At 46.3% G+C, this 25,279-nt stretch overlaps 1 protein-coding gene across 3 annotated transcripts in view; it reads left to right on the plus strand.

Annotated features, from left to right (window-relative positions):
• Positions 1-25,279, plus strand: part of PAX5 (paired box 5) — a 194,672-nt gene that overhangs the window by 8,842 nt on the left and 160,551 nt on the right. For all 3 annotated transcript variants that reach the window (XM_015117426.3, XM_015117427.3, XM_077965700.1), the window contains exons 2-5: positions 4,812-4,977; positions 10,793-10,990; positions 19,350-19,414; positions 23,152-23,280. In XM_015117426.3, coding sequence (XP_014972912.1) covers positions 4,812-4,977; positions 10,793-10,990; positions 19,350-19,414; positions 23,152-23,280 — 558 coding nt within the window. The remainder of the gene's footprint in view (positions 1-4,811; positions 4,978-10,792; positions 10,991-19,349; positions 19,415-23,151; positions 23,281-25,279) is intronic.

The following is a 25,279-nucleotide window of genomic DNA, read 5'->3' on the forward strand; positions in this document are numbered from 1 at the left end:
GGAAATTCCAAGTGGAACGAATCGCGTTTCCTTTCTGTTTGCTGCAGAGCCAGGCTGGAGGAAGGTGCCAGGCTTTGGCAGCCTCCGCTCGGGTGCCGCTCGGGGTCTCTGCGGGCTGCAGGTCAGGGAGTTGCTCCCGGGCTAGAAGCCCTCCCCATGCCTGCCCCCCCCCCTCCCCGCGCCAAAGCCTGGGATCCAGCTTTCCTAGTCGCAGGTCCCCTATTTAACAAAGGCAGCAGAGACCCGGCTGGAGAGAAGGTGAGCTTCCCGTGGCGAGCATGTCCGTGTCTGCCACCGAGTGCTGAGTGGTCTGGCAAGCAGGGGAAAGCTTGTCTACGCAGCCAGGGCTGGCTGCGGGCAGCTCAGTTTCTCTTTGTGTCAATTTTCTGAGTCTGAAGTAATCCACCAAAGCGGTGGGGAGCTCTGTGCAGAGGAACTGCCCGTTCTGGTTCCAGTCCAAACGATTCCTCAAGGTTTGGGGCCTGTGCCCAACTGGTTTCCAGTCTGTGGTGACCCCAGTGCCCTCCACAGCCTTTTCCGGCTCAAACTCCAGCCTGGCTCTGGGGAGGCTCTGATCTCGCAATGGAAGCCCAAAACAAACCAGTTGGGGAAATGCTCTGAGAGGTGGGCAAGCCCTTGGCTCAGCCAAGGAGCAACTATGGGGACAGATGGGGAGCACCAGCCCCTGCGCTTCTTTGCTCACCGGTGGAAATCCACAGGCCCTCACTGTGTCCTTCTGCCCAGAGCTCTGTGGCCCTGAGGTTGTGCCCTAGCTCTTGGGGAGATAGCATCAGACCTGGTGGTCTCTCGGCTAAGCATCAGTGTGGAGAAGGCAGCTCCTTTCAGGTGCGGGTTAGCCAACCGCTAATGTCTGTGCCTCCTTGTCCCGGCCGTCAATCTGCCCCCTCCGTGGGAATTGCTCCCTCCCATTTTCAGTCTCCCTGGCAGCACAGTGGGGGCTGGGCCCCAGCCAGCCTAGCTTCCAGAGCTGGTGCAAGACCTTGGCTTCTCTGGAAGCACTCTCGGTTCTGAGGCCCAAAGCTGTTTTCTTGCACAATGTAGGCCTGCTCTGCGGCCCCAACTTGCTAGCAATGGGGAGTGGGGGGCGCAGTAGATCCTGGAAGGTGGCTGAGGTAGTAGAGGATCAGATCAGGTCCCACATCCTCACCTTCCTCCTGGCCCTGTCAGTTTCTTCTTCCTGTTACCTCTCCCTGCCTCCATCCCCCTACCACTGCTTCCCCCCACCACTGCTTCAGAGCCAGATAGCTTCTTTGGAGAGGGGCAGGGGCTTCCAGGAAATGGCCTTCTGAGTTTGGAGGAGTCCCTACCCACTATTCCAGGCTCATCATTTTCATCAGCACAGTAACCTCCTGCTCTCTTCCTGAGCTGTTTCCCTAGGTATCTTTACCAGTTATAGAACACTTATAGCCAGTGTCCTACCTGAGGGTGGCCTAAACCTTCAGCTTCACCCATTTTACAGAATATGATATTGAGGTCAGAGAGACAAAAGGACTGACTCAGGAAGTTCACATTGGCAAAGTTGGAGCTGGTTCTTGGGTCTCCCTGACCATCTGACAAAGGCATAAAAATGAGGCTTCAGAGGGTTCACAGAAGGGGAGAGGGAGGGACTCAGATTCCAGAGAGAGGGCAATGGGTATGCACACATGCAAAGCTCTCTCTCTGTCAAGTCTAACCATATCTATGTCTACTGCCTGACTTTCCACATGTGTCAGTACCTATCTGTGCATTGGAGAGTCCATTAGGGAGACTTATTCTCTCCCCTTTCCGTGTGCCCCTGTTTGCCTGTCTCTGTACCCCTTCATTCTTTCTGGTGCATCTAGGAAAAATTTTAATGATCCTATGGGGGCCCTGGAGCTCAACCTGTGGCTGAGTCAGCAAAGACCCTTTCCCCAAAATCCTATGCTCAGCTATGGTCTTTGGTGGTATTGGGAGGGCCTGTGGTGGGTAGCATGTCCTTATCAGGGCCTGAGGAGCATCTGTGGAGGCCAGCCCTTTCCAGACCAGAGCCACAAGGGCCTCAGGAGCCTCTGCAATTCAGTCTTTCTCTCCTCACTCCCCTCCAAACACTGCCCAGTCTGCCCTGTCCTGTGGCCTGTCTTTTTCTTTTATCTGTGGGTCTGTTTCCTGGTCTTCACCTGATTTGTTTGCCTCTGTCTCTGTGTCAGTCCCCCTTTCACAGGATGCGTCCTTACTTAATTGGAGTCCATAGGAAGTACAGGCTGGGACTTGGGTTGTCCAAGACCAGAAAACAAAGAAGTCTCTAGACTTCTCTGTCTAGAGAAGTCCCCTGTCCTCCAGAAGCCCCTTCCTGGGCTTCCTCCAGTTTCTCTTCTTGTTGCCTCTCGCTGTGTGCCACCTTCATCTTTCTTTTCTTGGCCTATTGTAGCTTCTCTATTCCTTTTCCCTCTCCTCTGCCTGCCTAACCTGCTGCTTCCTTTCCAGGCTCTGTCTCTCCTGCTTGTCTATCTCATTCAGTTCCCACTTTTGCACTTCTCTCAACACACCTCTTTTTTCCTCTTTTTGTTCCCCATCCTGTCTTGCCTCATTCAGACTTTGGACTTCACTTCTGACCAGTTCCAGAGTAAGTGGCCTTCCTCACACCATAGTTGTAAACCTTCTCACCACCACCCTCTAAGAGCTCCATTGGGTGGGATTGTGATGGTGGAGAAGGCCAAAGGGGCTTGGGGACCTTTCAAGGAAGTTGAGGAAGGTAAGAGGCTCCCAGGTCATACCAAGTCTGGTGTCAGCTGTGGACCTATAGATGAGATTGTGAAAGAGCATTACTAGCTCAGCCTATGTGGTCAAGGGTAGAGGGTTTGGGGACCTGCTCTCACCTTGAGAGACCAGGCTCTAGGAGACCTTTAGGGTTTTTCCCATGATACAAAACAGCCTGCAGTGCTCACAAATGTCCTGCAGGACAGCTTTTGGAATGTAAGTCCTCTGAAGGTTGCCACTGTGTTTTGGGCAGAAAGTCTCAATTGTCAGTGACATAGAGAACAGACTATTGCAGATGGACCATAATAACTGGACTCCCAGGCCATATCAAAAGTGTGCTGGGCGTTTAAGCTTCCTTTGCCTGCCCTTTGTTTTCCCAGATGAGCTTATACCAATTTTGAATTCATTTTCTTTTACTTAAATCCAGCCTGCTCTTGAAAGATCTGTACAACCTTTTTAAACAGGTGTTCCCAGCCCCAGAACAAAGCCTTCTGAAGGCTCTTGACCAGGGTGGCTACAGTCTTTCTGTTTTAGAAAAACTATGCAATTATGTTTCTAACTGCAAAATCCTATTTGGAATGGTTTTCCTTTTTCTTATATCTGGAGTGTTTTAGAACAATCAAAACTGAATAAAGATCATTTTGAAAATCAGAAATCCAGCTTAGAACTGGAACTAAGTACTTCAGTTATCTATAAAATTGTGTTTTTCCTTGAAATAAGCCTGAGCCTGAAATATTTTTGGGAAATATTCATGGGAAACTTGAGTGGATTGCTTGGACAGTTTTTAGGAAATACGTTATATTACGGGGGGTTTTGCTCCCTTTATTTCAGATGTGGTTCATGAACCTGGGTAGTAGTTGAGTACTGGGAAGAAATAACTGAGATGAGGTGGATATTTCATGTTTTAGAGTTGGAGTGTATATATGCGTGTGAGACCTTTGAGGTCTTTCCCTTGAACTGTCCAGTCCTAGCCCAGTCTCGGTTCAGGGAATTTCTCCTACCTTTGCCTCTGAGCTGCCAGGAGCATCAATAAATGCTTTGACTTGGCTTTGGGCTCCAGTCAACAGCAACGTCAGTGAGTGACTAATTAACAGCTGTAAGGTCAATGATGTTGCTGCATTGGATCACTCTGTGTTTACTGGTTTGGTTCTTCATTTACTTGGGTCCTTGGGTCCTTCCAGTTGGACCTTGATGTAAGAGAAGGGTGGAGGAGGCACTTTCTCAGACTCCTTTTACTTAAAATCTATCCCAGGACCCTTGTAAAACTTGGGACCCAGAGGCTTTTGTAGGTTTCTTTATTTTCCCTGCACCAAAATAAAGCTGTTTGTCAATTGCAAAACATTGTAAAAATTCCAGGGAAACTCCTTTATAACAAATCCCCGTGCAGTGGAGTGGAATGTACTATGTGTAGAAGATGCTATGACCCATTTCTTTTGTGTGCTTTGAGAAAGCACAGTGGTCAAGTCTGCATGTCAGCCTCACCTTAAAGGGAGGGTTTTAAACAAGGCAATGGTTGGTGTTTTCCTCAGTACTCTGCAGATGCTGTTAAATTTTTAAAAAATTCCTTAGCCCTTAAATTAGATTGCTGATTTAAAAATTTTCCCTGAGATATATGTTTATTGGAGTTGTTCTTTTCACTTTTAAAGACATTTGTTAAAAGGAAACAAGTTTTATTTTTTTCCTCTTTAAATGTGATGTATTTTAAAGCATATTTTCTCCCCAGGATCTTCCCTAGACTTCAGCATCACATAATAAGTTGTGCCCATTTCGTTTACATTGAGGTCTTCACACATTTCATTGTTTAGAAAAATTACGGGGAAAATGCTAATAATATTATGGGGATGTTTGCTGTCAATAGCTCAACAGTCTGGCTGCAGATGGACAAAGGCTAAGATTAATTTTAAAATGCAATCTGGGGACTTCGTGTAGTTTGCACGATTGGACTCCAGGCGCAAGACATCCAGCCTGCTGGCCATTTGTGATCAGAGGGGCTCTGGGTCCTCACAGCGGTGCTTCTCCTATGTGACTGGTTCTAACCACCCTTTCCCTTTCCTTTTGTTTCTGATCTGTTTCAGGACATGGAGGAGTGAATCAGCTTGGGGGGGTTTTTGTGAATGGACGGCCACTCCCGGATGTAGTCCGCCAGAGGATAGTGGAACTTGCTCATCAAGGTGTCAGGCCCTGCGACATCTCCAGGCAGCTTCGGGTCAGCCATGGTTGTGTCAGCAAAATTCTTGGCAGGTAAAGGCAGGAGCTCAAGGCTTCCCTTGATCTTTCAAATAAAGACCTGAAACAGGACCCAGCAGCTGTCCAATATGACAGTATCATAGTGAGAATCATGACGGCATTTTGTTTCACACGCAGAGCGCTTTAGAGTTTGCAAAGCCCCAATTCCAAGTAGCCCTGGGAAACCCCTGTCTCTAGTGACATGTGGAATAGGGTGACTTAGTCAGGAGGGTTGACATGTTTTCTGAAAGCCTGGTGAATTGTTCTAAAGAACTCAAGAGAAAGACGTTCTTGGGAATTTCCCTTATACATCCTAGGCGAGGCCGGGTCCCTGAGTAGGACTGGTTGGAAAATCCTTAATATCACATAACCAGAGTTCAGTGTTTCATTTTAATGTTTTTGAAAGCATATTCCACTTTTAAAAGTCAGCCATTACTTTCAGTTTTGGGTTATTATCAACCTTGTTATGTTGGGCTGCAGTATTTTCCTTCTCTATGTTTTTATTTCCATTGTAGTGACAAGCATCCAAAATATATGTTAAATTAGAGAGGAGGAAAAAAAAAAACCCAAACACCAACTTTCAAATGTGACATTTGAAACTTGCCACTTGACCTGGTGATTTGCTGCAAACAAAATAGTAACAATGAGGCTTCTCCCATAGGGCCATGCAGCCTTTTAGCACTCCCGTTTATTTTCTCAGTGGCCTCCGCATGATCCAATGAAGCACATTTTAAGATGAGAAAACAAACCTAGAGCGGCAAAGTGACTGACACAGGTTTATCTAGTCAGGCAGTACCTGGGTTGTGATGACGCCTAAAGGACTCCTAGACCATGTGGGTCTCACCATACCCCCGAAACAAAGCCACAGATTTGTTTCTGGGCATGAGATCTTGTTTTAGGTCTGCCCTGGCAGGCAGGAGCTTTCTTGGGTTTAGCTGTTCAGTGCTTTCTCACTATTTCTTTCCCCGGGTCAGAAAACAACCTTTGTCCTGTAACTTGCATTATGGTTTGAGCACAGACGCCTGAATAGGAAATAAATATTTTGAAGTATGTCAGTGACATTGTGACTTTCTGCTGGCTCCTTCCCTTTCATCTGCTGGAATTCAAGAAATTCTCTCAGATGGAAGGAGCAACAGCTTCTAATAACCTTGGGGAGGCTGCTTGCTTGAGGCCAAGGGAAGAAGTTTTAGGACTAGCGGTCTGGCAGCTCCTTTGGGGACCTTGATCCCAGGGTTCATTCCTCATCCTTCAGCCCAGTGCAGGTTACCTGAGCTGTGGGGGCTGTGGGCTTCACTCCTGTTTAGCACTCAGAAAGCAAATGAACCCCAGAGTTAGGGGGCGATTGCAGGACATTAGCACGGTTTTCTTGTTAGATGGTTGTTTTAGGCAGGCGGATGGGAGCGAGAGAAGAAAAGTGGAAGACAGAGAGATAGAGAAAAGAAAAAGAGAAAAAGAAGACAAAGAGAAAAGAGAGTGATTTTTAAAAGGCAGAGAAATAGAAAGAGAGATAAATGACAAGACAGGAGAAAGGGAGAGAGAGCACAATATTTTAGACTATCTCAGCATCAGACTTCTAAAGCCAAAAGGCTCCTAGATATCTTTTTGTGGAGCCTCTTCATTGTACCGAGAGAGAGAGAGAGAGGGAGAGAGAAAGAAGGCCTTTCCTTTGTTTTTGCTGAGACATCTTTGCTGAGCCGACATTTTGCTCGCTGTTTGAAATCTCAGGGCAAGATACTGAGCCTTTTTCAGAGGGGACATCCAAACACGGGGTCCTCATGTTCTGGTGCTGTGGAGCCTCCAAATCTCCCATGGAGACTGAGGGGGACAGGGACCCTTCCAAGCCCAGCCGGCAGCCTCCCATAGCCAGAATAGATTTGTCACTAGGTAGAGTGGCACTCGGAAGTTACGCGCCGCTCCGGTGCCTGGCCGTTTAAGTTGTCAACAATAAATTGGAATTTCATAGCTCATTATTTTCATAACTAAGAACCACAGTGGACAAAATGTCACTCTAATTAGAACTGCCTTTTAAGAAACAAGTTCAGCCCTAAAACAGTGTAACTGGGAATTTCTGAACTGGGGCCGTTCAATCCACAGATATTTTTTTTTTTTTTGGTCACCAATGAATTTGATGGGCACACGAGAGGTGACAGATTGTAGGAAGAGTGCGATGTGTGGTGGCTATGGTTTTCAGAGTGTGTGGCAAGGCAGGCAAAGTCCCTGGGGCACACAGGGACCCCTGTCATCTCGGGAAAGTGGGCGGTCTGCCAGGAGTGTGGGCATTCAGTCTACAGAGCTCAAGCCTTCGGAGGGGCTTGAGAGGCACAGCACAGTGGCATCTGAGGCCGAGTTAAATTCACCCAGGGCCTGGCTGCTGTCTTTTTTCACTGGAGCCTGGTTGAGAGGTTCAGGTCATTGGAATTGGGTGGTAGGTTACACAGTAATAAGAAACACTAGGGATTTTAATCCCCTGCACGTGCTCTTTATTTTATGTTTTGCAAAGCTTGTTCTCAACCGTCTGTATTTTTGTCTTCAAAACAGCCTCACAAAGCAAGCAGGGCAAACATTCTTCCCCTATTGTATAAATGGGAAAATTGAGGCCTAGAGAGGCTAAGTAAGTTGGCTAAGATCACACAGAGAGTTAGCATCAGAGCCACCTACACCTCTTGACTGCTAAACTAATGCTGTTTGCACTGAAGGACATTGTGTGTTGGTGACTGCCGTTCGTCTTTTGTCTGTAAGCCAAGGGGCTGCATGGCTGTTTTGCTGAGATGAAAGGATAGTTATTAAATCTGAATCCTCATTTGACACAGTTTCGAGTTGGGGTTTCGGGATTGTCAGGGTTGCCTTCCAAGTGCCTGGCCCATGTGTCAGTCAAAAAGACGACGGAGATCTCTCATGTCAAGGCCGCAGCCTTCCACAGTTGGCACTGCTCAGGTGGGATGGGCAGGTAGCCCTGTGTGCTGCCACCCACCAGCCATGTAAGTTGGGGCTGGGCTGGGGGGGGGCCTTTAGCCTGCCACCCTCTCAGATTTGCTATGTGAATGTTGCAGTCCCATTCAACTAACATATTTTGAGTATCCAGGACAGGGTTGTCTAAATGTCCGTAACCCCTTCCCTGAGATTCTGCCTGTCCTAACAGACACTCGGTGACTATTGAGTGAGTGAATGAATGAAAAATGCATGTGAAAATGCCTGGTCTGGTAAATAGTAAAGTTCTTGGCAATTGCAAGGGATCATTATTATTATTATTATTTAAAATTTTATAAGCAAAGCAGCAGCTTGCTCTAGCGGGAAGAGCACTGAATTTAGAGTCAGGTTTGAAAGCTGGGGCTGTCCCTAACTATAGAAGGGAGTTAGGCAAGTCACTTAGTCTTCTGATCATTTATTTTTCCTTCTATAAATCCCTGTGGCCTTGCAGGGTTAGTGTGAGGATCAAAATAATTCGAGGAAGAGCTCTGTAAACTACAGGGCGCTGTGGCTGAATTACAATTAGTTGTGTTATAGTAAAAATTGACTTTACATTATAAAATTGATAGGACAATTGGAAGCTGCAGAGATTGCTGTGTGCCTTGATTTAGGGTGCTTTTCTAGACTTCTGGCTTTTTTGGGATATTGTTAAAAAGTTGTTTGTGAGTAATAACTTTTTGGCAATTACAGGAAAATTACTGAAAGCAATTGTTTAGAAAGAGGGAAGATAGGTTGAGTTTTTGCCTTATGGTCAAAAGTTGCAAATGACTCACTCTTTTCAATGAAAAACAGACATTTCACTATCACATCACTGCTTCCAAATTATTTCATCTCTTTTAGGATATTCACTAACTTGGCCTTACCCAAACTTACCCAGGCTGAGAATTTCAGCATCTCTATAAATGTGACCAGGAATCTTGGGTAACATTTTCTACCCATCTCAGAATCACCTCGTTCCCTTGCCTATCATCAACTCTTGTGAGGTTTGAAAATTACTAGTCATTTAAAAAATGTCTTTTTGGTTTTTTAAAAAAGATTCAACTGCAAGTTAATTTTCTTGGAAAAGGAAATCAAGAATTCTTCTGTAAATATTGAGAGAGACATCCAGGGATGGCTCAGATTCAGAAAAGGAATCATGTCATTTTTTTTTTTTTTTCCGCCTGAAATGATCTTTCATGGCACTCTTCTTGGTCTCGGTTTTACTGTAAAATCCTGACATCCTATTTTCCTTAATGAGCAAATGCTGATAGCATGGAAATGTCCTTAGAAACAGCCATTTACCTCAGGGGAGGTCCCTGGAAGAGTTGCTGTGACTTGTGGTTGGTTTTTCCGATTGCTTGGGTTTTGACTTACAACACGTATTTTCAGATAATTCTGCAATTCAACATTCCTTTTAATTTTACACCAAGATTATTATTTTTCTCTTATGGAAAAATAAGTTGCATTTCAGGGGATAGTTTCATACAATGCTGGAGATTGTGCTAGGGCTTGGAAGAGCTGGCAAATCAAAGGTGTGAGGTACCTTATTGGGGAAATTTTAGTTCAAGAGGCTGGGCCACAGCCCTGGCTTGCCCATTTGGTCTTGTGTGACCCTAGGAAAACTGTTTAACCTTGATGAATCTCTGCTTTATATCTGTAGGTCAGGACCTTTTAATTTATTTGTTCATTCACTCATTCATTAATTCAAAGCAATTTATGTACTTTAGAACTGTGGGAGATAAAATGGGAAAACTGACTCAAAAGTTTTCTGTAAACTATAAAATGGTAGATCAATGTGAAAGAATTTTGTTAATGCTTAGCCAGTGCTGTCCAAAAGAAATACAATGAGAGACTGGCCGGGCGCAGAGGCTCATGCCTATAATCTCAGCACTTTGGGAGGCTGAGGCAGGCGGATCACCTGAGGTCAGGAGTTTGAGACCAGCCTAACATGGCAAAACCCCATCTCTACTAAAAATACAAAATTAGCTGGCCGTGGTGGCGCATGCCTGTAATCCCAGCTACTCGGGAGGCTGAGGCAGGAGAATCACTTGAACCCAGGAGGCAGAGGTTGCAGTGAGCTGAGATCATGCCATTGCACTCCAGCCTGGGCAACAAGAGTGAAACTCCATGTCAAAAAAAAAAAAAAAAGAAATACTATGAGAGCTGTGTACGCAATTTAAAATTTTCTAGTAGCACATTAAGAAAAGTAAAAAAAAAAAAAAAAAAGAGGTAATATATTTTAATTATATATTTTATTTAACTCAATATATAAAAATGGCTATTTCAACATATAACTTAATATCAAACATTCAACATACTATCAAAATTATTGAGATATTTTACATTTTTTTGGTACTGTTTTAAAAATTCGGTGTGTGGGCCGGGCGCGGTGGCTCAAGCCTGTAATCCCAGCACTTTGGGAGGCCGAGATGGGCGGATCACGAGGTCAGGAGATCGAGACCAGCCTGGCTAATACGGTGAAACCCCGTCTCTACTAAAAAATACCACAAAAAACTAGCCGGACGAGGTGGCGGGCGCCTGTAGTCCCAGCTACTCCGGAGGCTGAGGCAGGAGAATGGCGTAGACCCGGGAGGTGGAGCTTGCAGTGAGCTGAGATCCGGCCACTGCACTCCAGCCTGGGCGACAGAGCAAGACTCCGTCTCAAAAAAAAAAAAAAAAAAATTCGGTGTGTGTTTTATATTTACAGCACATCTTGATTCAGACTAGCCATATTTCAAATGTTCAAAAGCCTCATCTGGCTGGTGGCTACTGTATTGGAACGTGCAGATCCAGACGATTCCTGGACCAAGTAGCCCATTATTTTGTTGCCAACATCCACTTTACTGGTTCCTCATGGCTAAGCTTCTTTCTCTTTGGGTCCTAGGTATTATGAGACAGGAAGCATCAAGCCTGGGGTAATTGGAGGATCCAAACCAAAGGTTGCCACACCCAAAGTGGTGGAAAAAATCGCTGAGTATAAACGCCAAAATCCCACCATGTTTGCCTGGGAGATCAGGGACCGGCTGCTGGCGGAGCGGGTGTGTGACAATGACACCGTGCCTAGCGTCAGTTCCATCAACAGGTGAGGAGCTCGTGCCTGTGGGGGCTGGGGATTTGGGGGGATGGCAGGGTGTTCTGGAGGCTCTGCATGTGCCTTTCCTGAAGATCTGGTCTCTCTTTTCACCAAAGCCCCTTAGGGGTTACTGAACAGGAGAGATGCTAATGGGGCCCACTGGGTCTCTGTTACCCTTCTCTTCTTCTTTCCAAAGTGGGTAGGAGTGCTAGGCCCAGGGAGAGGGGAGCATGCCAACACTATGGCTGCTCGAGGTTCTTCTGAGCCCAGAGTTATTTCTATCCCTCCCTTTACCACCCACCTATATGTGTGGAACACTTCGCAGTGAATTGTCCTGACTAGGCCTTCACAAATGTTGCTGTCCCTGTAAACCTAGGCTCAAGGTCTTGGCACTGGCCCATCTCAAAGGTTCCCAGGAAGAAAATCCTGCCTCCAGTTTGGGCGGAACTTGAGCCAGTGAGTGAGGGGAACATAGCTCTGACTTGGAGTTGGGAGACTTGGCTCCTTGTTCCAGCTCTGCCACAAACTCGAAGTGGGACCTTGACAAGGCTCTTCCATTCTCTGAGAGCCCAGAACCCCAGTGGTTCTGATGTGCGTCTTCAACTCCAGGGGTGTTGTCCAGGATGCTAAGATGCTCTGGAGCAATGGAGTTGTCCTTTTCCCAACTCACACATGGAATCTTACACATGGAGAGAAAGAACCAGAGAAACACCCTGGGTGTCATGCACAAGATCTTCCTGGGAGCCACACAGCTCCCTTTCCTTTCCAGTCTGATCCAAGATACATGGAAGGGTGCTCTCAGAGCTTTAAAAATAAACGTATGGAAGAAAGTTTTCTGTTGTAGATGATGCAATCTCAACTCCATTTAAACCCACAGAGTTAGGAATGAAGTTCAGAGATGAACAGAAATGATGGTTCTCTAAACTCTGCAGAGAAAAGAGAAGGCAGCAGCCTGGAAACCTGGACAGTTTCCATTTCTCCAAATCACACCCTACCATCATCAGTGCAGAGCTTGTGTGGGCATAGAGGACCCTCACTCCTGGCAGAAAGAGGTGGTCGGTCAGACTAGAGTGAGAGCCTCTTGTCCTGATAGTGGATCCTTCTGTGATGACTCAAATGCACAGATCGCCGTGGGAGTGCATGTGTTCACATTTTGAGTCCTGCTATTTTGTAAATGGTTAGCCTGTTTTTCTTCTCTTGGCAAACCTTTACAGAGGCCCTGACATCATGCACGGTGCAGGGGAAATAGAGGAGAATCAGGCACACAGTTTCTTGGTCTGTTCTAGAGGGGCTCTTTGTCCAGGGTGGGGTTCTGACATGCACTTAGAAGCCTGATGCACCTGGACAAACTTACTGAGGAGGTAACAATGATGATGGTAGGTTTTGGGGAAGAGGGGATAACTCCTGTTCTTTTTTCTGGATTATAAGAGGCTCCAGTGTGTTTTATGAGCCCCATACTTCTGGCTCTTTGCAAGATTTCCATGACACAAAACAACATGACAGGCAGCTGGCCTGCTCTGCAGAGGAACATCAGCCAAACCCCTGGTCAGGCTTTGGGGACCCACAGGTTTCCCAACGTAGAGTACACATATAATCGGCAGTTTGCAAGATAACCTTAGGTAGTCCATGGGGGTCACAAAATCTAATGCCTTACATGGGGCCAGGCAGATAAGGTAATGAGGGAAGCAGGCCAGCCATAAGACGATGGGGAGAGGTTGGGTCCCTGGCAAGCTAGACAGCACAAGTTCTATTAAAGGAGCACTGCTTCTTAGCTCCAGCCGAATGCTGCCAGGAACATGGGTCCAGTGTTTGCCAGATTTTTTGCATTCTTCAAGAGAAGGCAGAAGCTGGGGCTTGTGTAGATGTATGTATGTATATTTCTGTATATGAAATCTTTATATTTAAATTATTATTATTTTTTTTAGAGATGGGGTCTCCCTATGTTGCCCAGGCTGGTATCGAACTCCTGGGCTCAAGCAATCCTCCTATCTCAGCCTCCCAAAGTGCTGAAATTACAGGTGTGAGCCACCGCACCTAGCTTAATCTATATTTTTTTAATGGAGGCAACTAATTTCAATGAAAAATGCCTTGAAGGATGAGCATAACTTATTTACAGAGCATTGGTTTACATCCTCCATAATGCAAAGATGCAAGGATTCACATTGTTTTGTAATACATTTATTTTAATGTATTTTAGAAAAATGTAAGTAACATGCCAAACCAGTGAGTTTGTGAACTTTGTGAACGCCCCCTCAACACTCCCACCTACCCACTTACAGTAGGGAACTCTAATTGCCTTACACAATAACTTTATTTAAGTCAAAAATGAAGTGATGTGAAAGAAATGTATGAGGCAAATAGAGCAGTGGTTACAAATAGAGCTGCGAAGGGGCATGGGATATGTGGTCAGGAGAGATCACTGACCCACTGATGATTTCTGCCTGGACCTGTGCTGTGGGGAGGTTCAAACTGCTGGCTGCAGGACCATGGCTAGCCTCAGGGGCGTCCTGGGTGTGCTGTTCAAAGCCATGGCCAGGCAGTCTGTGCCGCTAAGGTGCTTTCACGTCTGTGGTCTCCTATAGTCCTTAAGGCTTGACTCTATCCTGTGGCAGGTGTAGCAACAGAGGCCAAGGTGGAGAGTGCAGAGAACAGTGACTTGGAGATAGACATGGGGGTAGAACCCAGGTTTCCCGATGATAAGAGGAGGGCTAGTTTCTTTCCACCACCGTCCTGTAGGACTCTGCGAGTGACAGAACTGAGGATCTGTGAGACGAGAGACAAGGGGGAGGACAAGTATTTTCTTCTCCATTTCAGAGCCTCGCAGGCTACCCGTTCTGCCGCCTGGCTGCCTGCCCTCTCTCATCCTTAGCCCTCTCCAGTGCTCCTCGCTGGGGGCTTCTTTTTGGGAGTATTCTCTGGCTCCTTCCTGCTGTCTTCAGTGACAGCTCACTAAGTGTAGGACAATCTCATGTGGCTGCCTTCCCCACCCCCAACCCCCCAAAGCCAGAGCCATCCCAGCATACAGTTGTATTTTTCAGATGAAGGCAAAGCTCCCACTGCATTCAGATGAATGCAGCTTCTAAACGCCTGCCTTGCAAATGACACTGTGTAAGAGGGTTCACAGCTCTCCCAGCCCCTGCCTCCCTCGGAGGTAACTTTTCACTCTTCCTGATTTCAAACAGCTGCGGAGGAAGTGATGGCTGGATTTGTGGCTATTCTCATAGCCACAGGGGCGTCTCCATGGTTCACCCCTAAGAGTATGTGCCTTCCTGTTATCTTCCAGGGCACCAACCTAAACCATGACTGACAAGAGGTTGAGCATCACTGAACTAGTTCTGTTAGGCTGGTGGGGGATTTCCTGGGACATAGATCACCTTGTTCATTTGACTTCTTATGGACAAACATGTGCTGGGAGGCTGCACAACCTGCAGGGATCGCTGGAATCCAGCCTGAGTGTCCACTGGAGGTGGCCATCCCAAAGCTGACCCAAATGGTGGGTGGAATGGGGTCTTCCTTCTTCTATTCCAGCACCGTGGCCAAGGGGTGGGGACTACAAGTGGCACTCCCAGTTTAGAGGAGCAGCTCTGTTTAGCCTTTCAACTGGTTGGGTCATGTGAGAACGTGGGGCCAGTATTATTGGGTGTTCTGATTTTTCAAGAGAAGCTAGAAATCAGATATTTATGAAAAATCTCCCAACTTAAAAATATTAGCAACTAATTCAAATAAAAACAAATATACTGTAAGCAAAACTTGTCCCAGGCTGGAGGTGGCCCTGGGGAAGATGTTTTGTTAGTTCTGCTCTTAATTCTAATTTTGGTGGCAGGCCTTCTGAGATTGTTTATCCATTTCCTCTTTCTTTCTTTCTTTGTTTTTTTGAGACAGGGTCTCACTCTGTTGCCCAGGCTGGAGTGCACAGGCGCAATCATGGCTCACTGCAGACTTGATCTCCCAGGCTTGGGTGATCTTCCCACCTCAGCTTCCCATGTAGCTAGGACTACAGGTGCCACCACCATGCCTGGCTAATTTTTTGCATTTTTTGTAGAGATGGGGTTTCATCTTGTTGCCCAGGGTGGTCTCGAACTCCTGGACTCAAGCGATCCACTCACATTGACTTCTATCTGTGTCCTCTTTCTTCTCCACAACAGTCACAGGCCTGGGTGCCACCTGTGGGGCCCCTCACAGCTTGGAACAGTTGGACCCCTGGGTTTTGGATTCTCAACTTCTTACTGCATTGATGGCAATTTGATCAGTGCCATAGATGTGGGTGTTTCTTCAGCCTTATTTTCATGTTTCCTTTTTCAAGGCACCATGATTTTCTCTTTCACTGTAATTTTGTGAGGACTGGCGGTGGGGCGGGGGGCGTGGGATGATGGTGAGAAGACTAGCCTTTCAAAGAAGGAAGAGTGATGTTTCCATGGGATCCTTAAATGCCACAAAGTCCCTCAGAGTTTTAAACCTCAAATTCTAAGTGGGTTTGAAATCCAAATAACCTTTATGCCTCACATAGGAAGTATTTAGCAGAGGGACCGAGCTTCCTTTGAATGTGGCTTAAAGTAAAATGCTGGGGCATGGGATCTGGGAGTCTGGGCTGACTCGCTGCTGTGCAACTCTGGGCAAGTCATTTGAGCATCTTGGGCCTTAGTTTCCTCATCCACAGGAAGAGTTTGATGCTGAGCCCCCTTCTCTCTTGGACAGTCTAGTGTGCTCTGCAGTACGGCAGCCGGGATCCTGCTCACGCTCAGCAGGTAAAGGATGTGCAGTTTGGTGTGACCGCCAACTCAGCCCAACCGTCTCTGGCTTAGGAAAGGTCCTGAGTGTGCTCTCATTGGATGAGTCTTGACAGCCTGTCATTTTTAAAATTTTAAATTTGTTTAGAGTTGCTATGATTCAATTACAGTCTTGTTCTTCCCACTACAGTTTCTTCTCGGTGGAAGCTGATGCTCTTTGTTTTTACTCGGTGACTGCTGAAGGCAGATGAGCAAAATCTCTCACCCCTGGGGGCGGCTTCAGAAGCTTCCCTGTAACTCTGAGATCCCCCTTTATAAAGAACAGCCCGGCTGCAGCCTTAAAACAGAGTGTGAGAATGGTTACCTTCCCCTCCCCAGCTTCCAAGGGGACCACTTGTGCTTTATTATTATTATTATTAATTTTTATGGGTGCATAGTAGGTATATATATACATATATTTATGGGTACATGAGATATTTTGGTACAGGTATGCAATGAGTAATAATCCCACCATGAAAAATGGGGTATGCCTCGCTTCAAACATTTATTCTTTGTGTTACAAACAACCCAATTACACTCTTTTATTTTTAAATGTACAGTTAAATTATTACTAACTATAGTCTCCTCTTGTGCTATCAAATACTAGGTCTTATTCATTCTTTCTATTTTTTTGTACCCATTGAGCATCTTCACTCCCCCACCGCCCTCACCTTGTGCTTTTTAAAGCAAATGTGAAAAATATGAACATTTTAGGACTGCAGCTAGTCATTAATCTTTACAAAGACACCACTGAAAATAACATCTTACATTTATGGAGCACCTAGTATGTAGCAGCCACTGTTTTAAGTAATTAATTGATTTAATCCTAATAGTAACCCTATGAGATAGGAATGATTCTTAGTCCCATTTGCAGATGAAGAGACTGAGGTACAGAGAGGTTGAGTAATTTACCTAAGATCACGTAGCCGGTCAATTGCCAGAGGACTGGAATTCAAACTCTAGTGGTCTCTAGTTCCAGAGCCTGTACACTATGCTACTGCTGCCTCTTAATGACCTATAGCAATTAATAATGCTTTCCAGTCATATTTATAACATTTTAAAAGAAAATGAGGAAAACATAATTTTCTTTGCTTTGTTTACATACAAATTTAGTAGCCAGGCAATGATTTGAAAAGTAAGGATTTTAAGCTGAATTACAGTGGCTTTTTTTTTGCCATATATTTATATGTAACTATATTTATGTCTGGTATATCCATATATTGACATATCCAGCAATATCTCTGTAGACACACACACACAGACAGTGATATACACAAAAATGTAAACATTAGATCAGATGCCAGCTTACTTCCAGGTGACTGAAAAGACAACCTCACTCCCAGAACTTTGTCCAATATGCTTCGAGTTTGCTTAGTTAAAATAAGTGGTTTGAATATTAGGGAAAACAAACCAACAATCTGAATGTATTTGAGGGAACATTTAAGCTGACTGATTAGAAAAGGGCAAGAGGCTCCTTGCTAAGCTCAAGTAGCCAGGCTCCAGATGACCTGCGTGTGTGGTGAGACTATAGGGTGAACAGAAAAGTCCATTCCCAGGCTATCAGCTGAGGACACGGAGTGCCCTTGGTGCCCAGCACCAAGCTGTAAGATCAGAGAGGGCAGAAGCTACTGCCCATTGAGTTTAAGGGGAGGCACCCACCTGTTACTTCTGTCCTTCTTCTTCATTTGTACAAGCTGGAGACCCAGTGCATCCTCAGAATAAACTTTCAGATATTAATGGTCCAATGTGAAAAAGCTTCTGAGAGAATGTTGCATGAAAAGCGCAAGATGCAAAACTGTATACATGGAGGCTGGGCGCGGTGGCTCACGCTTGTTATCCCAGCACTTTGGGAAGCTAAGGTGGGCGGACGATTTGAGGTCAGGAGTTCGAGACCAGCCTGGCTAACATGGTGAAACCCCTTCTCTACTAAAAATACTAAAAATACAAAAATTAGGTGGTGGCATGCGCTTGTAGTTCCAGCTACTCTGGAGGCTGAAGCAGGAGAATCACTTGAACCCAAGAGGTGGAGGTTGCAGTGAGCCAAGATTATGCCACTGCACTCCAGCCTGGGCAATAGAGAGAGACTCTGTCTCAAAAAAAAAAAAAAAAAAATAGCTGGGCATGGTGGCGTGTGCCTGTAATCTCAGCTACTTGGGAGGCTGAGGCAGGGGAATCACTCAAACCCAGGAGGTGGAGGTTGCAGTGAACTGAGATCGCACCACTGCACTCCAGCCTGGGCAACAGAGCACGACTCTGTCTCAAAACAAACAACAACAAAAAAAAACTGTATACATGGCAAATCCTGATTTTGTTAAAAGAAAAATGGATATTTCTAAATATGCCCAGGAATGTTGGTATAAAGGAAATACACCAAAATATGTTTTTTAGATGTCTTCTTTATACTTTCCCATGCTGTCCAAAGAGTCTACAATGAACACATATTACTTTTATAATGAGGAAGAACTCTAATAAATGTCCTTTCAAAAGGTAATAGTTTGAGACTGGAATAGAACTTTCCCAAAGAAACTGGACATTTTATTATGACCCACTCTTCTCCCAAATGCCAAGGAAGGAGCTTTCTGGTAGATCCCAAGGAGCTTTTGACGTGGCCCTGTTCTGCTGCTCTCAGATGCTCCGGGCTTGCGGTCTTGCACATGCATTGTCCTTGCTGGAAGTCTACAGACTCCCCAGAGCCTAAGGTTCTGCAAAAGAATGTTAGAGCGGTCAGGTGGCCAAGGGAAGGCAGTACTGCTATTATCTCTTTTATGTACAGGGCTTTTCCATAAGATCTTTTTTCTTTTCCAAAAATGATTTGATTACTTAAAATAAGTAGAGTGGTCTGTTCCAACTCCGTCATTGTATCGAGGTCCACAATGGAATGGACTTGGTCAAGATCACAGTGGAGTTTCTATTAGAATGTGAGCAAGGTCTCTGAAAAGACAGGCCAGGATATCACTGGCTCCAGCCCTGTGGATCCTTTCCATGAGGTCTGGGGCAAGGTAGGCTTCCTCTTAAGAAAGCCAAATCAGATGTCTCCTGGCAGCACTTTGATCCTCCCTAGTATCAGAACAACACATACATCCCTCCCTTGGCAACTTCCTAGGGGAAGGGGTGTTATCCCTCCTTATGTGTTCTCTAGGGCAGAGAAACCAGCACACGAGCACTGCCAGAGGAAAGGGAGGTTACCTAGTTCAGTTCCTTCATTCCACAGATGGGAGGCTGAGGTCTAGGGTAGGGAAGGACTCCCTAAAGTCAATGAGTCTCTTATGGAGCTAGAGCTATACTCGAGATAGGGATGCTTACTTGTAATGTTAACACATCGTCCTCTTTCTTCAGAAGAGGCACTTGAAGCCCAGAGATGGGGTGCAAATTATACAAAGACACCCAGGAAAACAGAAGCAAAGTTGGGACTAGTCCATAAACCTTCCACCCTCCAGATTCCAAGCCTGGGTTTATAATCTCCCTCCACCTCTGCCCCTCTGCCTCAGCTCGATCCATGGCCCAGTTTGGGTATGAGTTTTCTGGTTGTCTGTGCATAGCTGGTTGAGGTCTCTTCTCCTTCCTGACGGTAAATAGCCATTTTTTTTTCCAACTGCCCACAGGATCATCCGGACAAAAGTACAGCAGCCACCCAATCAACCAGTCCCAGCTTCCAGTCACAGCATAGGTAAGAGGAACTTTTAAAAAAAATTTAAAAATCTAATGGGCTCCAAATATTCTAAAGAACTTTTAATCATTCTTATGGACAGATAATTCTGCATAAAACACTTCAGCACACGTACTAATGCGCCTTCTTTGTCATTCTCCAAGGGCTGAACCTGGTAAATGAATTTTATAAATACTGCTAAAAGGTTTTGAATTTTACTGATTATTATGATAAATAGCTTTCACCATGAGACAGAAAATTGAAATCTAAGCCAAAAAAAAAAAAAAAAATCCACTAATGGGGGTCTATAGAATGTCAGATAATTAAAGTAATAAATCAAGAAAGGGATACTTATTCATAACATTTTCTGCATCATTAGTCAGTAAGTAGTTTTGAATGTGTTTTTTTCTTCTATCAACCAGCCCTTCTATAATTCTTTGTGCACTTGCAGTCTTGAGTGAAGATGTGGCAAAAGTTCCCAAACTTACTTTCTCTCTCTCTTGCTTCGATCTCATGAACTCTGTGAACTGTCAAGGGCTGCCAGTGGGGTTTCAGGCGCTCACAGGTGACGTCTGGGAGTGGCCGTGACCCAACAGAGGAGTCATACTTCTTAGTGCTCAAGAGTTCAGAAATGTCCTTTGTCTTCCCTTCAAAGATTGTGAAATGACACGTGTCTATTTAAGGTGTATTATTTCTCCACTTGGGATACAAGATACACCACTGGTTAGCTGGGGGAAAAGTTATTGTACTATATAAGAAAGTGGGCAACGATTCAGCAAGTCTCTGACACTTCTGGTTGCCACAGTCAATCCTGTAGAATCACACCTCAGATTGTATAACATTTTCACACTTTTGTTACTCCTTCTTTAACTGAAGACTTGAACTCACACGGTGATGGGGAACGGGCAGAGGCCTGGCCTCTGGTTCCAACTCTGTCATTAACTCACCCAGTAAAATGTAAAAGTCCTCTCACCTCCCTGAGCCTCAGTTTCCTCATTTGTTGATGGAGGGGTGCTAACCAGGTGCTCGCTGAGGCCTCTGATCCTCCATGGTTGGCTCTTTGGATAAAGGTAAGACAGATTTCCTCTCTGCCATGAAATAATTCCTCATTTAGTAATCCCTTCAGAAAGTGTCTGCTAAGTCCCTGCGGTGCAGACCTTGGCATCAGAGGCCAAGCCTATAAGAAAGGGAAAACACGATCCCCATTCTCAAGGTAAAGGGAGAATATAATGAAGAGAAGTTTGCAAAACAGAGATGAAGCTCAAGAAGAAGGGATGGGTGCCGTGGGGGCAGAAGGGAAGGAAGCACCAGCTCTGTTGGGCTAGGGTGAAGAGGGTGAAGGAAGGCTTTCTGGGAGAATATTTGTGGCTGAGATTTCACTTGTAGCTGACCAACGATTTCAGGTCACATAGCACTGAAAATCAGATAGGTGTAACTGCTAATATTCTTTCATTTGGTTTAGAGGAATAATTCTACTGTAGGTCAGCAGCATGTTTTGTTCTGTTCCAGAAATTTTTAAATTAAACTATATCTCGCATACATATAGCCCCTTAGAGTTCACAAACTTACCGAGAAGTGATGAAACTGAAACTTAGAGAGATGAAATAACTAGCCCTAGGTCATGTTGCCGGTAAGTGGTGGAGCCAGAAGTGGAATCTGGGTCTTTTGAGCCTAGAGCAATCACAAAACACCAAAATGAATGTCATGGGCTCTGCCAGCAACATGATGAGCCTTGGTTATACATGGTGGTTGTTGTTTAAAGTACCAAGTGACTTGGGATCTTCTTTCTTCCTCTGTTTTTTACATGTTAATACAGAAAAGGTTGTGGGATTTGCATAAATCTATTTTAAGGAGCTTCTTCTGGTGAAGAAAAAGAGAAGTTAACAATTTCTGCTTCTGTGTCTCTTAAGGAAGATGTAAGATCAAACTGAAATGTAAGAAGAAAGGCATGGCTCCCTCTAGGTTTGTAGGAGCCAGGAGCTGGATCTGCTCCAAAGGGAAGCCATGAAGGGCTTCTCAGGCAGTCACCGCCATTTCTAGTGATTTCCTACTCTTAAGAGTCAAAGGTGGCTCCACCTGCCTCCAGCTGGTTATAGCCCAAGGAAGTGTGTCTGAGATTGGTCTGTAGGTTTTAATGAACCAAGAAAGAATTCCCACAGCCCAGAAATGGCAATTCAGCTGTATAGCTAGAGAGGCCCCTGCTGATGGACTGATCTCTCCCTAGGATTCTGGGGCCAGAAGTTAATGTGAAACTTGCACAAAAGTTGCCCCCTGCCTCCCATCCAATTCTTATTTTTAGGAACTTTGAGACCTAGCCTCAGTCACAGTAAGTCACGGTGACTTACTCACAGTAAGTCACCGTGACTTACACACAGTAAGTCACGGTGACTTACACACAGTAAGTTACTAAATATAGACTTTAAGTAAGTAAACCCAAGGCTAAGTTCTGATGTCGCTGTTTATTAGCTAGATGACTGAATCACTTTCCCTGTGGAGCCTCAGTTTCCTCATTTGATAAATGGGGATAAATAATAGCACTCTGGGCTGTTGCAATCATCAAATGAAAAGTACTGCATTCATGTGAAGTATATTATTGCTCTTCATTATTTATTAGTGAGAAGCAGATTAGTTATAGGGATTAAGGCTTTAGTCTCTGGGTTCAAATCGCCACTCTGTGTCTTTTATTTTTTATTTTTACTTTTGAGACAGGGTCTTGCTCTGCTGCCCTGGCTGGAGTACAGTGGCACAATCATAGCTCACTACAACCTTGACTTTCTGGGCTCAAGTGATCCTCCTGCCTCAGCCTCCTGAGTTGCTGGGACTATAGGCTTGTGCCACCACACCTGGCTAATTTTTAAAAAAGTTTTTTGGTGGGTCTTGCTATGTTGGCCAGGCTGGTCTTGAACTCCTAAGCTCAAGTGATCCTCCCACGTCTGCCTTCCAAAGTGCTGGGATTACAGGCGTGAGCCCTGGCACCAGGTACTCTGCCTCTTATTAGCTGTGTGATCCTGGGTGGGCCACTTGTCTTCTCTGAGTTTTACCTTTCCAATAGGATTATCACATTTCCTAGCTTCTATTATTTTTCTCAGAATTAAATGAGATAATGCCTCAATGCCTGGCACAGAGTAAGTTCTCAGAAAATGTTTGTTATCCTTATTGTCATAATTAATATTAAAAGTCAAATCCAGGGAAACTGGAAGGAGAAAAGGCAGGGAGAAAACTGTAAAAAGAAGGGGCACTCTGTGGTTTGGAGTTTGTTAGCTGAGCGCGTGAGTTTGCGCTCAGGTAGTTGTGTTTGCACACAAGGTTGGGTGTGCAGGCAGGTGGGGAAATGCCTGAGTATTCCAGGTTTTTTGTTTTTGTTTTGTTTTGTTTCGTTTTAGCACTGGCTGTTGGTGGGCCCCGGCTCCCTTCTTTCTCCTCTCCATCCCCTGCTTTCTGTATCCATGGAAAGGCTGGAATTTGAGCGAGTGCCCTTCCTGTCCCCGTGTCCCCCTGTTCCTTTCTGCAGGGGTCAGTCCTCCTCAGTGCCCACCCCTCTCCTTCCTCCCCCCAGCGCAGAGAGCTGGAGCACATGGCCCATCTGAGGCCCGCGCTGGTGGCCCCGGTGTGGCCGCCTTCGCAGGGCGAGGGTCCTCAGAGCCTCCTGCCCCTCTGCACTCGCTCCCTCCCAGCCGCCCCCAGCCCCGCGTGCGGTGACAGCCTGCCCGCGGCCCTCAGCCCTCTGCGGCCCTTACAGCCCGTCTTTCTCCGCGCAGTGTCCACGGGCTCCGTGACGCAGGTGTCCTCGGTGAGCACGGATTCCGCCGGCTCTTCGTACTCCATCAGCGGCATCCTGGGCATCACGTCCCCCAGCGCCGACACCAACAAGCGCAAGAGAGACGAAGGTAAGAGAGGCCCGCGCAGCCCCGTCGGGGATGAGCCTCATGGGGTCCGTTTCGGGCGCTCGGTCGCAGGTGGCAGCAGAGGTGCCCGCGAGCACCCCCTTTACCTGCAGAAGAGCGAGTCCCTCTGCCCGCACTCTGTCCTTTTCATGAACACGGGAAAGGGCTGAGCCCTCCGCAAGGGCAGACAGGCAGCAGGGTGACTGTGGCATTCTTGCTGGCCTTCCCGGTGGTCACCCCTTGGACAGAAGCAGCGGGCCTGGCAGAGCCCTTGTGGCCTGAGCTTTGGCCTTTAAGAAGACCCTGTGTGCGTGCAGATATGCCGCCCGAGGGCAGGGTGTGCTGGGCTCCACACCCAAGTCCACTTTGTGGAGAAGCTTTGGACCGGAGAGAGGGGGCTGGGCAAAGCCGTGAGAGGAGCACACGTTGGGTGGGCGGAGAGGTGGGTTCTCTGAAAGGCCCTGCACACGTCTCAGCAGAGAAGGCCTTCAGCCCTGGTGATGGTGTTGCGGGCGGTGCTGAGGAAATTAATAATCATCTCATCCTTGCCCTTGGGTCTGGAAGGAAGGAGTGCGGGGGTGTTGGGAGGGATTACAAAGATGACAATCTTCCCGGTTGGTTTTTCTCAGGCCCTCCACGGGCTGGGCCGTGTGGTGCCTGGGTCCCCAGAGCCAGCCACCTCCGTCCTGGACGCAGGACACCTTAACCGGGGCGCCTTTCAAGCCCTGAATGGGCTGCCAGTACTGGCTGACATTAATGGGTTTGAGAGAAGAAAAGACCCCCTGGGAGTCTGTAAAACCTTAGTCAGGAAAAGGAAAAAAAAAAAAAAAAAAAACCCAGGGCTGTGGTCTAGGGCCGGAGAGCAGCGTGACAGAAATCTTGATTCAATTATTCTGTTCCTCGGCACAATTCTCTTTCTCAGCTCCGTGTAAGGGATGTGTGTTCTCGTGAGCACATGCCTAAGTACTTAAGATCTGTAACTAGAAAATTGAGTCGGCCCAGCCGTGGATTGGCCTGTGGCCTGCGTGTTGCCAGCAGTACAGAAGCAGAGCCGGTCGCCTGGGTTTGGAACCGTGGGGGTGTGTGGGGATGATTCACGGCTTTTGGAACCTGCCTGGCCTCTCTCTTCTGCTCCTGCCGCTCCTGAGCAGATGTCAGAAGCCTTTAACTCAGTAGGCTGCGGTGCTGTGTTGCTGCAGGAGGCAGTGGGCCTGCCATCTCTGTTGGTTTATGAGGTTGATAGTGTCATCTTTTCTCCCATTGTCACCTGGACTCACAGCAGATGTGCCTAAGCTGGAGCCTGGATATATTTGTTCACGGTGGAGGGACAGATTGTGTGAGACTTCCCCGGAGGCTGAGGGATCCAGGCGGAGATTTCTGGGGAAAGAAAAAATATAGTTTGATGTTTATCACCAAACAGACAGGTTCTGGCCTGGAGGCATTATTTTACTTTGTTTTCGGAGTGCTATATTGGCTTGCAGTCTGACCAGCAGTCATGGTTTTGCCCCTCAAGCTCCTTTACAAGGTATAGCATCTTCAGAATGTGGGTGGTGTTGGTCTTGACTACTCTGTACTACTCAGATCACTCCCAGAGGACTGCGGCCCATTTGGGGGTATTGACCTTTAAGAGGGACAGTGACAAATGGGATTGTGTCCTGGATGAAGAGGGATCTGATACAGCATCTGGGACACCTTGAGGCTCTAGGGATATTTTGGCACTCTCATATGTGCAACTTGGTTCTTTTGAAACTGAGGTGAAATCACCTCTGCATCGGCCACACACTTTAACTTTAAGGCCATGCAATGAGCTCTCATTCCTTCCTCCTTCCATGCCTCCAGATACTTGAAGGCAGCAATCCAGTCTCGCTTATTCTGCTTTTCTTTGTGCCAAGGTGTTGTTCCCAGAGCCTCAAGGTGTTCCCAGATGCTGTATCAGATCCCTCTTCATCCAGGATGCAGAGGTGATTTCACCTCAGTTTAAAAAGAACCAAGTTGCACGTAT

Source organism: Macaca mulatta, chromosome 15 (assembly GCF_049350105.2).
Source record: "Macaca mulatta isolate MMU2019108-1 chromosome 15, T2T-MMU8v2.0, whole genome shotgun sequence".
Lineage (NCBI taxonomy): Eukaryota > Metazoa > Chordata > Mammalia > Primates > Cercopithecidae > Macaca > Macaca mulatta.